Genomic DNA, 12,747 nt, shown 5'->3' with positions numbered 1-12,747 from the left:
GTAAAATTTGTTACTACCGGTTCTGTGGGCGTGGCTTGGTGGTGGGAAAGAAAATGTGACTGGTTGGGCATAGCCAACTTTTTTCTTTTTTCCCCTTTTTTAAAGCATTTTTCTACAACCTATTTGGGCGAATAGGTTATAAAAAAATGCTTTTAAAAGGTAAAAAAAAGACGATCGCGCGCCACAGTTGTGATCGGCAGAGCCTTTTTTTTTACTTTTTAAAAGCAGGGAGTAACGACACCCGGGAAGGTGGGCGGAGCCTCGTGCCGCCATCGCTACCGGTTCTCCGAACCACCTGCCACAATCGCTACCGGATCGTCCAATCCAATCCAAAGGCAGGGGGCATTTCACCCCTGCCCACAACTGTGCAATCCTTTTGGCTCCCCACACAAGGGAACAGAACCATGTTTGAATCTTTTGAGAAAGGGAGGAGAGTGGGGGGGCTGCCTCAGCTCTGGAAAGTGAATATTCCATGGGGGTGGGGGCAATGGCATAGAACAGTGGGTCTCAACCTTCCTAATGCCGCGACCCTTTAATACAGTTCCTCATGTTGTGGTGACCCCCAACCATAAAATTATTCCTAAAACCATTGAAAATGTGTTTTCCGATGGTCTTAGGCGACCCATGTGAAAGGGTCGTTCGACCCCCAAAGGGGTCCCGAACCACAGGTTGAGAACCACTGGCATAGAAGCACCCTTTCCTAGATCCTGCCAATCAAGAGACCCTGCCAATAATCCAGGTCAAACCAAACACAAACCAACTACAATTCTCCATTTCCAGATACCACACAAAGCCATGGCTGTCATCAATACACAGATGAACTATGGTTTGTTATGGTTTATTGCTGTTAAACAAACCATGGCTTATTCAATAATGCCATCTGCACAACACAGACAAAACCAAACAGTATTATTTCAATGTGGGCTGAGAATTTTATCCAACGCTGGAATTAAAAAGTCTTGTGAAAAGAGAAGCTTCACCCCCTCATAACTTGGTTTGGAGTCTCTTTAATTTTTCTCATTTTGTTCCACTTTCACTAAGTGCCAGGAGAGGTAACGTGGGGGGAAAAAAATTGGAATTTGCTCTCGGCTCCATCAAGCTTAAACAGTAAATTTCTGTATTCAATGCCTCTTACTTTTAATATAATTTAACTGCTACAAAAAGCATAACAAAAAAGATGTTGAGACTTTGGAAAAAATGCAAAGAAGGGTCTAAATTTTGATCATGTGACCAGGGGATGCTGCAACAGTCGTTAAGTGTGAAAAACGGTCGTAAGTCACTTTTTTTCAGTGCTGTTGTAACTTCAGACTGTTGCTAAACTGTTGTAAATCAAGGATCACCTGTATTTCTATAAGGAACACTCAAAATTGTACAAAATGGGTTTCCAGTGTTTTTCTGCAAAGTTGTTGGTTAAGTAAGGTGTCACTACTATCATCACCACCCTGAAAATATTAAAAAATAGGGAACAGTAACAAAAACACAATTAACTAACTTATTTTTAAACTCTGTCTCCCTGCCCCAGTTTTCAGCTGGTATTGCTTAGTTTGTGATTTTTAGTTGCTACTGTTTATTTTGTGTAGGCCTTTTTATTCTTGGGTGTGTTGCACACCACCCAGAGCTGCATTGTTTGAGCTAGGAAGGCATCTAACCCTATTAAATAAATTATTAATAAGAAGTAATAATAAGTAATAATAAGTGACAACTTGCCTCATGCAGAACACTATAGAGAGAGCATTTGGCAAATTGCACATTCTTTTGCAATCCTTTGTGATTACTTGTTGAGGTTTGGCTGCTGTTCCTTTGGATTATATTGTGGTTTAATTTAGACCACTGTGTTTTAATTTAGATCAATGTTTCTCAACTGAGGCAATTTTAGGATGGGTGGACTTCATTTCCCAGAATTCCCCAGCCAGCTGTGCTGGCTGGGGAATTCTGGGAGTTGAAGTCCACCAGTGGTGGGTTGCTCCCGGTTTGGCCCGGTTCGGCCGAGCCAGTAGCGATGACGCTATTACGTCACTGAACCAGTTCTCTTTCTTCGGGAGCTGGGCCGTCCCACCCGCCCCCGCGTTATTCCGACCTTATATTTCTTCTTTTTTCGCCCAGCTGAGAGGTGCGGCAGAGCGGATTGCCGCACCTCAGCTGGGTAGATTCACAACGCCTCAAAGAGGTGATCGCGCGCAAAGCGCGCGCACAAAGAGAACCGGTAGTAAAGCCGGTTAGAACCCACCCCTGAAGTCCACCCATCTTAAAAGTTGCCTCGGTTGAGGAAAAACTGATTTAGATTGTTGAGTATTCTATACTGTTCATCCCTTAGAGTTGTTTTGGCAAAAAGAGGCAATTATATAAAAATCGAAATAAATTGTAAACATTTTAACCAGTCCTAATAAAGGTAGCAGCTGGATTAATCTTACTTGTTGACTGAGCTCAATAAACTGGGTCAGAATTGGTTAATACCGTATATACCTACATTTAAGCTCATGGACAGATAAGCTGACCCTTGAATGTTTAACCAAAATAGTCTGAAAAATGTGCCACCTGCAGATAAGCCAACCAGAATTTTTCATAGTGTTTTGGTTAAACATTTAAGGGGTCAGCTCTTCTCTGGATGGGTTTATCCCTGAATATATATGTACAGAATTTCTTTTTTCTTCTGTTAAATCGTGTCTGATTCTCGGAGATGCCTGCAGATTTTTTGGCAAAATTTTTCAGAAGTGTTTTGCCATTGCATCGTCCCCGGGGCTGAGAGAAAGTGACTGGCCTCAGGTCACTCAGCTGGCTTTGTGCCTAAGACAGGACTAGAACTCATGGTCTCCCAATTTCTAGCCTGATGCCTTAAATACTACAGCAAACTGGCTGTCAATACAGGATACAAGGGGACTTTTCAAAAGTATTACTGTGTAACCCAAAGGATAAACCCATCCATGCTTAAATTTGGGATTTTTCCCCCCAATGGACCAATCCAGCTAGTGTTTTTGTTTGTTTGTTTAACTTAGCTAGAAAAATTTCATCTCCTCCCACAATGTGATGGGCATTGCATTCCAAAGGAGTTAGAAAAAAAGAGAAATATGGGCAGTCCTTAGACTTACGACCAGAATCATGATCAGAATTTTTGTCATAAGTCGAAATAGACCTGATATAATAACAATTTTTAAGGCGGTCATTAAGTAAGTCCAGCTTCCCAATAGGTGTTTTTTGCCATTTTTGCTAGAAATTGGCAAAATTTCCTCCCCTCTCTCCCTGGTCCAAAATGCAAAGGGCCAGAGTGGCATCTCCCTGTTATCAATTTAAAAAAAAAAAAAAAAAAAAGCACCTATGGACTCTTGCTTAGTTCTTTGAAGATGCCAAAAAAGCCAACACAGTTCTAGGTTGCATAAACAGAGGGATAGAATCAAGATCACGTGAAGAGCCTTGGTAGTACAGTGGTTTAAAGCACTCTGTTATTAACACAGCTGCCTGCAATTACTGCAGGTTCGAATCTTACTAGGCTCAAGGTTGACTCAGCCTTCCATCCTTTCTAAGGTAGGTTAAATGAGGACCCAGTTTGTGGGGGCAATAAGCTGACTTTGTATAAATATATACAAAAATATGAAGGCTATTGCTTAACGCATTGTAAGCCGCCCTGAGTCTCTGGAGAAGGGCGGCATATAAATCAAATTTTTTTTAAAAAAAGTGTTAATACCACTTTATAAGGCCTTGGTAAGGCCACACTTGGAATACTGCATCCAGTTTTGGTCACCACGATGTATAAAAGATGTGGAGACTCCAGAAAGGGTGCAGAGAAGGGCAACAAAGATGATTAGGGGACTGGAGGCTAAAACATATGAAGAACGGTTGCAGGAACTGAGTATGGCTAGTCTAGAGAAAAGAAGGACTAGGGGAGACATGATAGCAGTGTCCCAATATCTCAGGGGTTGCCACAAAGAAGAGGGAGTCAAGCTATTCTCCAAAGCTCCTGAGGGTAGAACAAGAAGCAATGGGTGGAAACTAATCAAGGAGAGAAGCAACCTAGAACTAAGGAGAAATTTCCTGACAGTTAGAACAATTAATCAGTGGAACAACTTGCTTCCAGAAGTTGTGAATGCTCCAACACTGGAAGTTTTTAAAAAGAGATTGGATAACCATTTGTCTGAAATGGTCTAGGGCTTCCTGCCTGAGCAGGAGGTTAGATTAGAAGACCTCTAAGGTCCCTTCCAACTCTGTTATTCTATGTAAGATTGAAGAATTTCCCATATACCAAACGCAAAGCAAGGAGGTGTCTTTGAGCATCGATGTAAACACCCATGGGTGCAAAAAGAAGAGCCAGAGTTGCCATGTTGCCTTTTTTGACTATCATCTTGCACACACTCCTGATTTTCATTCAGAAGCTGGCACAGTGATGAATGTCAAAAGTGGGCCATAAAAGCAGAGTTTGTCCAGCAACTGCCTCTCCTTTTCTAAAAAAAAAAATCCCTATCTTATTCCCAAACTTTGGTAAAAGGGCACAGAAAAAGGGGACAGCTCTCATTTAATTGCATTTGCAGCCTCTCCCATCCAGACTTAAGCTACAGGAACTGCATACAGGTAGTCCTCAACTTACAACAGTTCATTTAGTGCAGGGGTGGGTTCTAATTTTTTTTACTACCGGTTCTGTGGGCGTGGCTTATTTTGTGGGTGTGGCTTGGAGGCCATGTGACTAGGTGGGTGTGGCCAGCTGATCAGTCATTTCTGGAAGGTCCTCGCACTTATGACCAGTCCTCGCACTTACGACCTGACTCATTTGTTTGCTTTTAACACTGATCAGCTGTAGGACTTGAAGCCCCACGGCAAGTGTTTAAACAGTTTTTTTCCCCCTAGTCATCAGCTGGGACTCAGGAGGCAGCAATAGATTGGAGGTGGGACCAAATAAAAGGTAAGAATAATGTGGGTGGGTGGGAGGGCGGGCGGGGGGGGGGAAGAACCGGTTCGGTGACATCATATCGTCACCGCTATTGGCTCGGCCGAACCGGACCGAACCGGGAGGAACCCACCACTGATTTAGTGACTGTTTGGAGTTACAAAGGCACCGGAAAAAAGTGACTTACGGCCATTTTTCACACTTAAGATGGTTGCAGCAACCCCATGGTCACGTGACCAAAATTCAAACGCTTAGCAACTGACTCATACTTATGACGGGGTCATGCAATCCCCTTTTGTGACCTTCTGGCAAGCAAAGCCAATGGGGAAGCCAGATTCACTTCACAACCCTGTTACTAATGTAACAACTGCAGCGATTCACTTGATAAATGTGGCAAGACAGGTCATAAAACGGGGCAAAACCCACTGAACAAATGTCTCACTTAGCAAGAGAAATTTGGGGCTCAATTTTGGTGGTGTTGAATACCACCTGTACTCAATTAGCATTTTGATTTTTATTGACCTACAAACATGAGTTATGTCTGCTGGACATTTGAGGATACAGTACACAGTGTGATAAAAGTCAAATACATTCCTTAACACACAAAACACATACACAGGTTTTGCAACAGTTAAGCTTCCTGCTTATCCACTGCCAGCTCATAGAGGTGAAGACTTAACTTAACCTGGAACAATAGCATCCTAAGTCAGTTACATTATGCAAACACAACCATCATGTGGCAGCGAGTTCTGCAGGTTAGCCGAGATTGCACATAAAGCCGCCTTGCCCTATTCCTTTGCTAGTCTCTGGTCTCTCTCTATTCCCATCCTTTTTGGATTGTTCTTTGCAGAGACTGACGTTAAAGTTAAATCTCGCCAGGCTCAAGGTTGACTCAGCCTTCCATCCTTTCTAAGATAGGTGAAATGAGGACCCAGTTTGTGGGGGCAATAAGCTGACTTTGTATAAATATACAAAAGGATGAAGGCTATTGCTTAACGCATTGTAAGCCGCCCTGAGTCTCCGGAGAAGGGCGGCATATAAATCAAATTAAAAAAAAAAAAAAAAAAGTAAAGAGGTGCCATTGCTTCATAAGTTTTCGATTTCCTCTTCAGTGAAAATCATACTTTCAGTAACCAACATGAGTAAAACTTTGGCCGCTGCCACTATGAGAAAAATATTTGCATGCTTTTCCAAGGAATAGCTTCACACCAGCTTCTGGCATATGTGAGCCATGAGAATCATATGCAAGTTGTCAGCGAATCAATACATAAGGTCATTTGGCACAAGCTGGGCTTTCTACTGAAAATATATATACACACCAATAATATTTTTTTCCCTCCTTCTACCACAAATGCCACGTTTGCTTTCTAAATCCTCTTTCCCTACACACCACTGAGACCAGAGGAAGGATCTCTTCAGCTACCACAAGCAGTTTAAAAAAAAAAACAAGTTTAAAAACTTTGTCATCAGTTTTCAAACAAAGGCTGTTCCTTCTAATGGGGTGGTACAGCAACACATCCAATTACGCAAGAGTTGTTCAGTTCAGCCAACTAATGTCAACACACAGAAGACAGCTATGACCTGATGGCATGAAACAGAGCACAGCTGCACTAGATTCACGACTGCCTTCAGACCCCACACCAGATTCCAGCTCAAGAAAATTAAAACCATTTATATAAATGGGACAAACCACAGCTCCTGATCACCATCATCATCTTCTTTTAACAACCCCATAATATCTTGCAGGGAGGAATCCGGGCAACTGAATGGAGCTAGCAGAGTGTTTTTTTAATGGCCGGATGCCTTTCCTATTACCAATGGGGAGTTTTGTTCAGCAGATATATTCTCAGCGTGTCCAGAGAGAGAAATATCTGCTGCTACCTAGGATCGAATTCACACTGATTGTGAGGCCAGAACTCCACCTCTAGGCCACCGCACCACTCCAAACAACGGCTCCTGATCCATTGTCAAAAACCACAGCTGGCAGTCTATAACCCCTTGCTTTAATCCACAGATATGCCCCTAGGTGGCTTCCACCTGTATCACAGAATTATAGGGTTGGAAGGATCTTTGGAGGTCTTCGAGTCCAATACCCTGCCTAAGCAGTGGTGAAATCCACTTACCTTCACTACTGGTTCAGGTGCGCTCCAGTGTGGGAGCACACACACACACTATGTGCGCGCACCTCTTCTGCACATGCACAGATGGTTAAAAAACAGGACGTAATGACGTCCCGGGCGGGTGGGCGGAGCCTCCTGCCGCCGGCGCTACCAGTTCGGCGAGCCGGATAGAACTGGGGGGGATTTCACCGCTGTGCCTAAGGCAGGAATCCTTAGATCATCTCAGTCAAAGCGTTGTCTAATCTTTTCTTGAAAACCTCCAGTAATGGAGCACCCATGACTTCTGGAGGCAGGGGGTTCCGTTGCTTAACCCAGATGGTCCTCAACATACGACCACAATCAGGACTGGAAAATTCATTGTTAAACAGTACAGTTGTTAAGTTAGATGTCACATGACTCCCCCTGATTTTGCAACTTTTTTTTTTTTGTCGCCACACAATCACCATTTGTGATCTTCTTCCCTGCCAGCTTCCCCATTGACTTTGCTTGTTGGACGCTGGCTGGGAAGTTCACAAACGGCCACCATGCGACCACAGGATGCTGCAACCATCATAAATACGGTTGTCACATACCTGAATTGCATTTATGTGACCCGTGGGAATACCGCAATGATTTTAAGTGCAAAAACCGGTTTGTAAGTTGCTGTCGTACCTTTGGTCACTAAACGAATGATCATAAGGTGAGGACTACCTGTAGCTCTCACAATCAGGAAGTTCCTCCTTCATTTGAGTTTGGATCTTCCTCTTTTAATCTTCCACCCACTGATTTTTTCCCACTCGTCTTTTCCAAATCAGGAAAATGAAACCACACCCCCTCTGCTCTATGACATCTCTTCTTGTACTGGAAGATTACTATCATTACAGGCCAGCCTCGACTTACAACCATTCGTTTAATAACCATTCGAAGTTACAGTGGCACTGAAAAAAACTGACTTATGGCCGTTTTTCACACTTATGACCGTTGCAGCATTGCCATGGTCATGTGATCAAACTTTGGATGCTGGGCAACTGGCATGTATTTATGACGGTTGCAGTATCCCGGGGTCATGTGGTCCCCTTTTACGACCTTCTGACAAGTAAAGTCAATGGGGAAGTCAGATTCGCTTAACAACTGTGCCACTAATTTAACAACAGCAGTGATTCACTTAACAACGGTGGCAAGAAAGGTCGTAAAATGGGGGCAAAACTTCATTAACAACTTCCTTGCTTAGCAACAGAAATTTTGGGCTCAATTGTGGTCATAAGTCAAGGACTACCTGTACCTAATTTTTGAGAATGTCCCTTATCACATTCTTCTTCTCATATACATTAACCTATTATACATAGGGCCTTTTTTTTTTTCCCTGTTCAAAATGTTCTCAGAAATTTACAGCGCCTGTCAACACACTATGATTTAATTAGTTATATGTAACACAACAAGAAATCTTTTGTCTGCTTCTCCTGAACTTTCCACCTACCAGGAAATAGACAGTGGGAAAATCCCTCCTAGCAGATAACATAATGTTAATTTCAATTATCCTTTGCTACCTACACAAGCCATTTCAATTTTTCAAAAAGAAGGAACAGTCAGAATTTAGCTGGTTTTCCCCAATCCACACAACTTCAGCTTCCATTATTCTAGGTCAAGGGGATTTTGGGAACAGAAGTCCAAGACATTAGTCTGGACGAGACCAACAACTGGTGCTCACAATAGTTTTCTTCACACCTCAGAACAGAGTCAAAAAAACCCCACCAAAACAATCCATGTTGTAGGCCCTACCTGGATATATCTCAAGGCACTCCTTAGGACGCTGAGGTTTGAGGTTTTCTTGTCGTCGACATTGGGGATGTTTCTTTTGAGGGTCTCAAAACATTCTTTCAAGTGGGCACGTCTATATAGAAACAAAACCCCAAATTTAGTCAGCCTGCAGAATGAACTTGATCTTGACTTTGATCAAAATGATGCGCCGATTGGCATGAAATGAGGAAACCATTGGGGGGGCATGAGGTTTAAAAGTAGGGTCAACAACACAGGCCCTCAGTTCCCTTAATATAGTGTTTCTCAACCTTGGCCGTTTCAAGAAGTGTGTGGACTTCAACTCCCAGAATTCCCTTAGCTGGGAATTCATGCTGGCTAGAGAATTCTGGGAGTTGAAGTCCATGCATCTTCAAGCAGCCAAGGTTGAGAAACATCAGTGATCTCGGTGAACGTCTCAAATTAATTTTAAAGAAATATTTTTAAATTGCTTCAAATGTTATAATATTTCAGGTGACTATAGTTAACTTGCCTGAAATTCTTGCGCAAAACTGAATACTGTGTTTCCCTGAAAATAAGACCGGATCTTATATTAATTTTTGCGCCAAAAGATGCATGAGGGCTTATTTTCTGGTTAGGTCTTCTTTTGGGGGAAATACGTTACTGAATGCATCCATCTGGCTGACAATCTTAACTGGGGCTTATTTTGGGGGGCAGGGCTTATATATTACGAGCATCCTGAAAAAATCATGCTAGGACTTATTTTCTGGTTGGGTCTTATTTTCGGGGAAACAGGGTAGTCTCAATGATGTTGATTATCTCATGCAATTTGGTTTTTTTAAGAAAATGTTGTTTGCAGGAGGCACCAGATGCTTCTTACGGTGACTAAATCCAGACCTAATGATTTAAATTGTTGCAATGCTCAGGATTATTGAAGCTAATTTATACATCTGAATGAAGCCAGTGGAGGTGTGGTAGCAGAACAGATAAAAGTCCCCACGCCCAAAGACGTAACACACACACACACCTGTAAACTTGACCTTTTGCACTGCCTTGCAAGAGTACAAAGTCAACAGAAGCTCCCGATAAGTCGCATCTCCTCCATTGCCTAATATACAAAAGGATTTACTTATTTATTAAATTTATTTGCCACCCATCTCGTTTTGAAGCAATTCAAAATGGGCGGATGCAAAATATTTTGCGGCCTACCCAACCTGTAGTCATTTGCTCAGGGCAGCTGACCTCATCTTAGAAATTACTCAGCTGAGATTCTTAAAATGTTAGCAGATGTTTTGGACATGCAGGGATGGATCTCGGAAAGGGGCAAATCATAGCAAAAAAAATAATTCAATAAGTGGCCATGACAGGCAGGGGCAAAATGTAGGTTTGGGGGAAGACACGTTGAGGTGGAGCATTGCAACTGATCAACTCAACAAATCTAAGGCACGGAATGAGAAGGTATTAAAATGAAAAAGAGTGAAACAAACAGAAGAAAAAAAATGGTCAGCATTGCTGTAATCCAATACAGGAATTCTCATGGAATATATTCACTAAGGGTTAAACTGTAAGATTCTTAGTTTTCTCTTTAATTTGATTGGTTTTCTGCAGGCATTTCATTACCAAGCTATGTAAACTCATCAGTACAACCATCAGCTTGGAAATTGGAAACATAAAGGAGAATATTTGTAGCTCAGGGTTGAAATTAGCTCAGGGTTGTTACTACCAGTACTAGCACTGATGATGTTACCTAATTAGGGTAATGAAATGTCTGCAAGTAAGCAAGCAAGTTCAGAGAGCACCAAGGACCCCTCAATTGGAAATGAGGCCCAAAAATTATTTGAAGAGGGCATCTAACTTCTGGTTTGCACATAGCATGACTTGATACGGCATCCAAGTAGGCAAAACCACCTACAGCAGGGGTCTCCAAACTTGGCAACTTTAAGACTTGTGGACTTCAACTCCCAGAATTCCTCTGTGTGTGTGTTCCTCTGCCATGGCTGGCAGAGGAATTCTGGGAGTTGAGGTCCACAAGTCTTAAAGTTGCCAAGTTTGGAGACCCCTAACTTACAGCTACTGCTTGCACAAAATTGGAGAGAGAGAGATGAGGTAAAAAAAAGCAGACAAGCAGCTTCACACTTGGTTTGTGTACTGACTTTGAGAAATGCAAACCAAAGATTAGTGCAAATCATGGTTTGGCATTGTGCCTTAACGGAACAGTTTCTTTTTTTAGGCACATTCGCAAACTACAACCCATATTCTCAAGAACCTTTGAAGGCTCAGCAAAAACAACTGGAAAACAACTTCTTGGAAAACTCAAACTTTCTCCAGTGTTATGTGGAAAGGTGATTGTTTTGGAATTTGAAAAAGGTACATACCTGTTCTTCTCCAATTTATTATGGACTTCTCGGGTGCCAACCCTAAAATACAGGAAAGGAAAGGGGGAAAATATCAGGAAAAAACATTGCAAAGTGTTGTAAAATCAGTGGAAAGGAAGTATTTTATTTCATAAGGAGAGAAGAGATGTGCATGTGTCTTGCACACTTACAGGTAGGTAGTCCTCGACTTACAACCACAATTGGGCTCAACATTTCCACTGCTAAGCAAAGCAGTTGTTAAGTGAGTTGCACTCCATTTTATGATTCTTTTGCCACAGTTGTTAAGTAAATACAGGTAGTCCTCGGTTTACAATAGTTCATTTAGTGACCATTTGAAGTTACAACAGCACTAAAAAAAGTGACTTAGGACCATTTTTCACACTTATGACCGTTGCAGCCTCCCCATGGTAACATGATCAAAATTCACATGCTTGGTGAACTGACTCATACTTATGACCATTGAAGTCTCTCGGGGGGGGGGGGGGTGTCTCCTTTTGTTACCTTCAATAGGTAGCAATAGGGAAGCCAGGGTCACTTAACAACCTTGTGACTGACTTAACAACTGTAGTGATTCACTTAACAACTGTGGCAAGAAAGGTCGTAAAACGGGGCAAAACTCACTTAACAAATGTCTCACTTAGCGACAGAAATGTTGGGTTCAATTGGGGTCGTAAGTCGAGGACTGCCTGTACTGCAATCGTTAAGCAAATCTGGCTTCCCTCATTGCCTTGGCTTGTCAAAAGGTGGCTGGGTAGGTCACCCCGGGACAGTGCAACCATCATAAATACACACCAAGAACTCGAATTTTGATCATGTGACCAGGGAGATGCTGCAACGGTGGTAAGTGTGAAAAACTATGATGTTACAGGCTTCGGTGCCGTTGTAAACTTCAAGTGGTCACTAAACGAATGGTTTCAAGTCAAAGGCTACCTGCATCTTCTCCCTTCATTTTTCTGGAAGCAATTCGGAAGGATTGCAGACTTGTAACTGCTCATCGAGCCAAACACACCCAGTCCCACATCACAGACACGCAAGATGTGCATGGCGCACCGATTGCCACATCCTTGTTGCCCTGGTAACAAATGCATCTGTTGTTTGTAGGCAACCTGCTGAGGGAAACGCACAGCCCTCGCAGCCTCTGTTTCTGACAAGGAAAATCCAGGACACTAGAAATATGTCATCGTGATCACACAATGCGAGATTATTTTAAGAACCACAGGGAAACAAATCAGGCAAAAATGGAACTTCTCAGGAATTCTGGAGGGAATCAGATTGGATTTGGCATGAACTGTTACTTTAGCTCAGGGTTCCCAGGCCGCGCGACCCCTACCAGGCTGCGGCCTGTTCGGAACCAGACCGCGGAAGCAGCAGGCGAGGGCGCATGTGTGTAGCTCCACTTGTGCAAGCAGCAAGCGTGTGTGTGTTCCATTTGCACAAGTCCATTTACACAGTTCTATTTGCACAAGTGGCGGGCCCGCCACTCACAAAAATGAAGCTGCGTGTCCTTGCCTGCATCACGTTTTTGCCATCCCCAGCCCCCAGGAGCACTCTGCAGGCCTCCCAAACCCTCCGCAGGCCCCGTTTTTTGGCTTCCCAAACCCCTCACGTGTGACGTTTTTGCCCTCCCCAGCCCCCAGGAGCACTC

The 12,747-nt window shown here is 42.9% G+C and overlaps 1 protein-coding gene across 2 annotated transcripts in view; it reads right to left on the bottom strand.

The window, feature by feature from the left end:
• MNT (MAX network transcriptional repressor) overlaps positions 1 to 12,747 on the bottom strand; it is an 88,249-nt gene that overhangs the window by 36,682 nt on the left and 38,820 nt on the right. The window contains exons 3-5 of one of the 2 annotated variants that reach the window (XM_034420777.2): positions 11,103 to 11,144; positions 9,755 to 9,835; positions 8,752 to 8,863 (exon numbers count right to left, since the gene is read on the bottom strand). In XM_034420777.2, the coding sequence (XP_034276668.1) occupies positions 8,752 to 8,863; positions 9,755 to 9,835; positions 11,103 to 11,144 (235 nt within the window). The remainder of the gene's footprint in view (positions 1 to 8,751; positions 8,864 to 9,754; positions 9,836 to 11,102; positions 11,145 to 12,747) is intronic. The other variant, XM_034420778.2, reaches the window with a different exon arrangement.

This window comes from Pantherophis guttatus, chromosome 1, assembly GCF_059756535.1.
Source record: "Pantherophis guttatus breed Tessera chromosome 1, ASM5975653v1, whole genome shotgun sequence".
In the NCBI taxonomy this organism is placed as follows: Eukaryota; Metazoa; Chordata; class Lepidosauria; order Squamata; family Colubridae; genus Pantherophis; species Pantherophis guttatus.
This window is presented reverse-complemented; position numbering and strand designations above follow the sequence as displayed.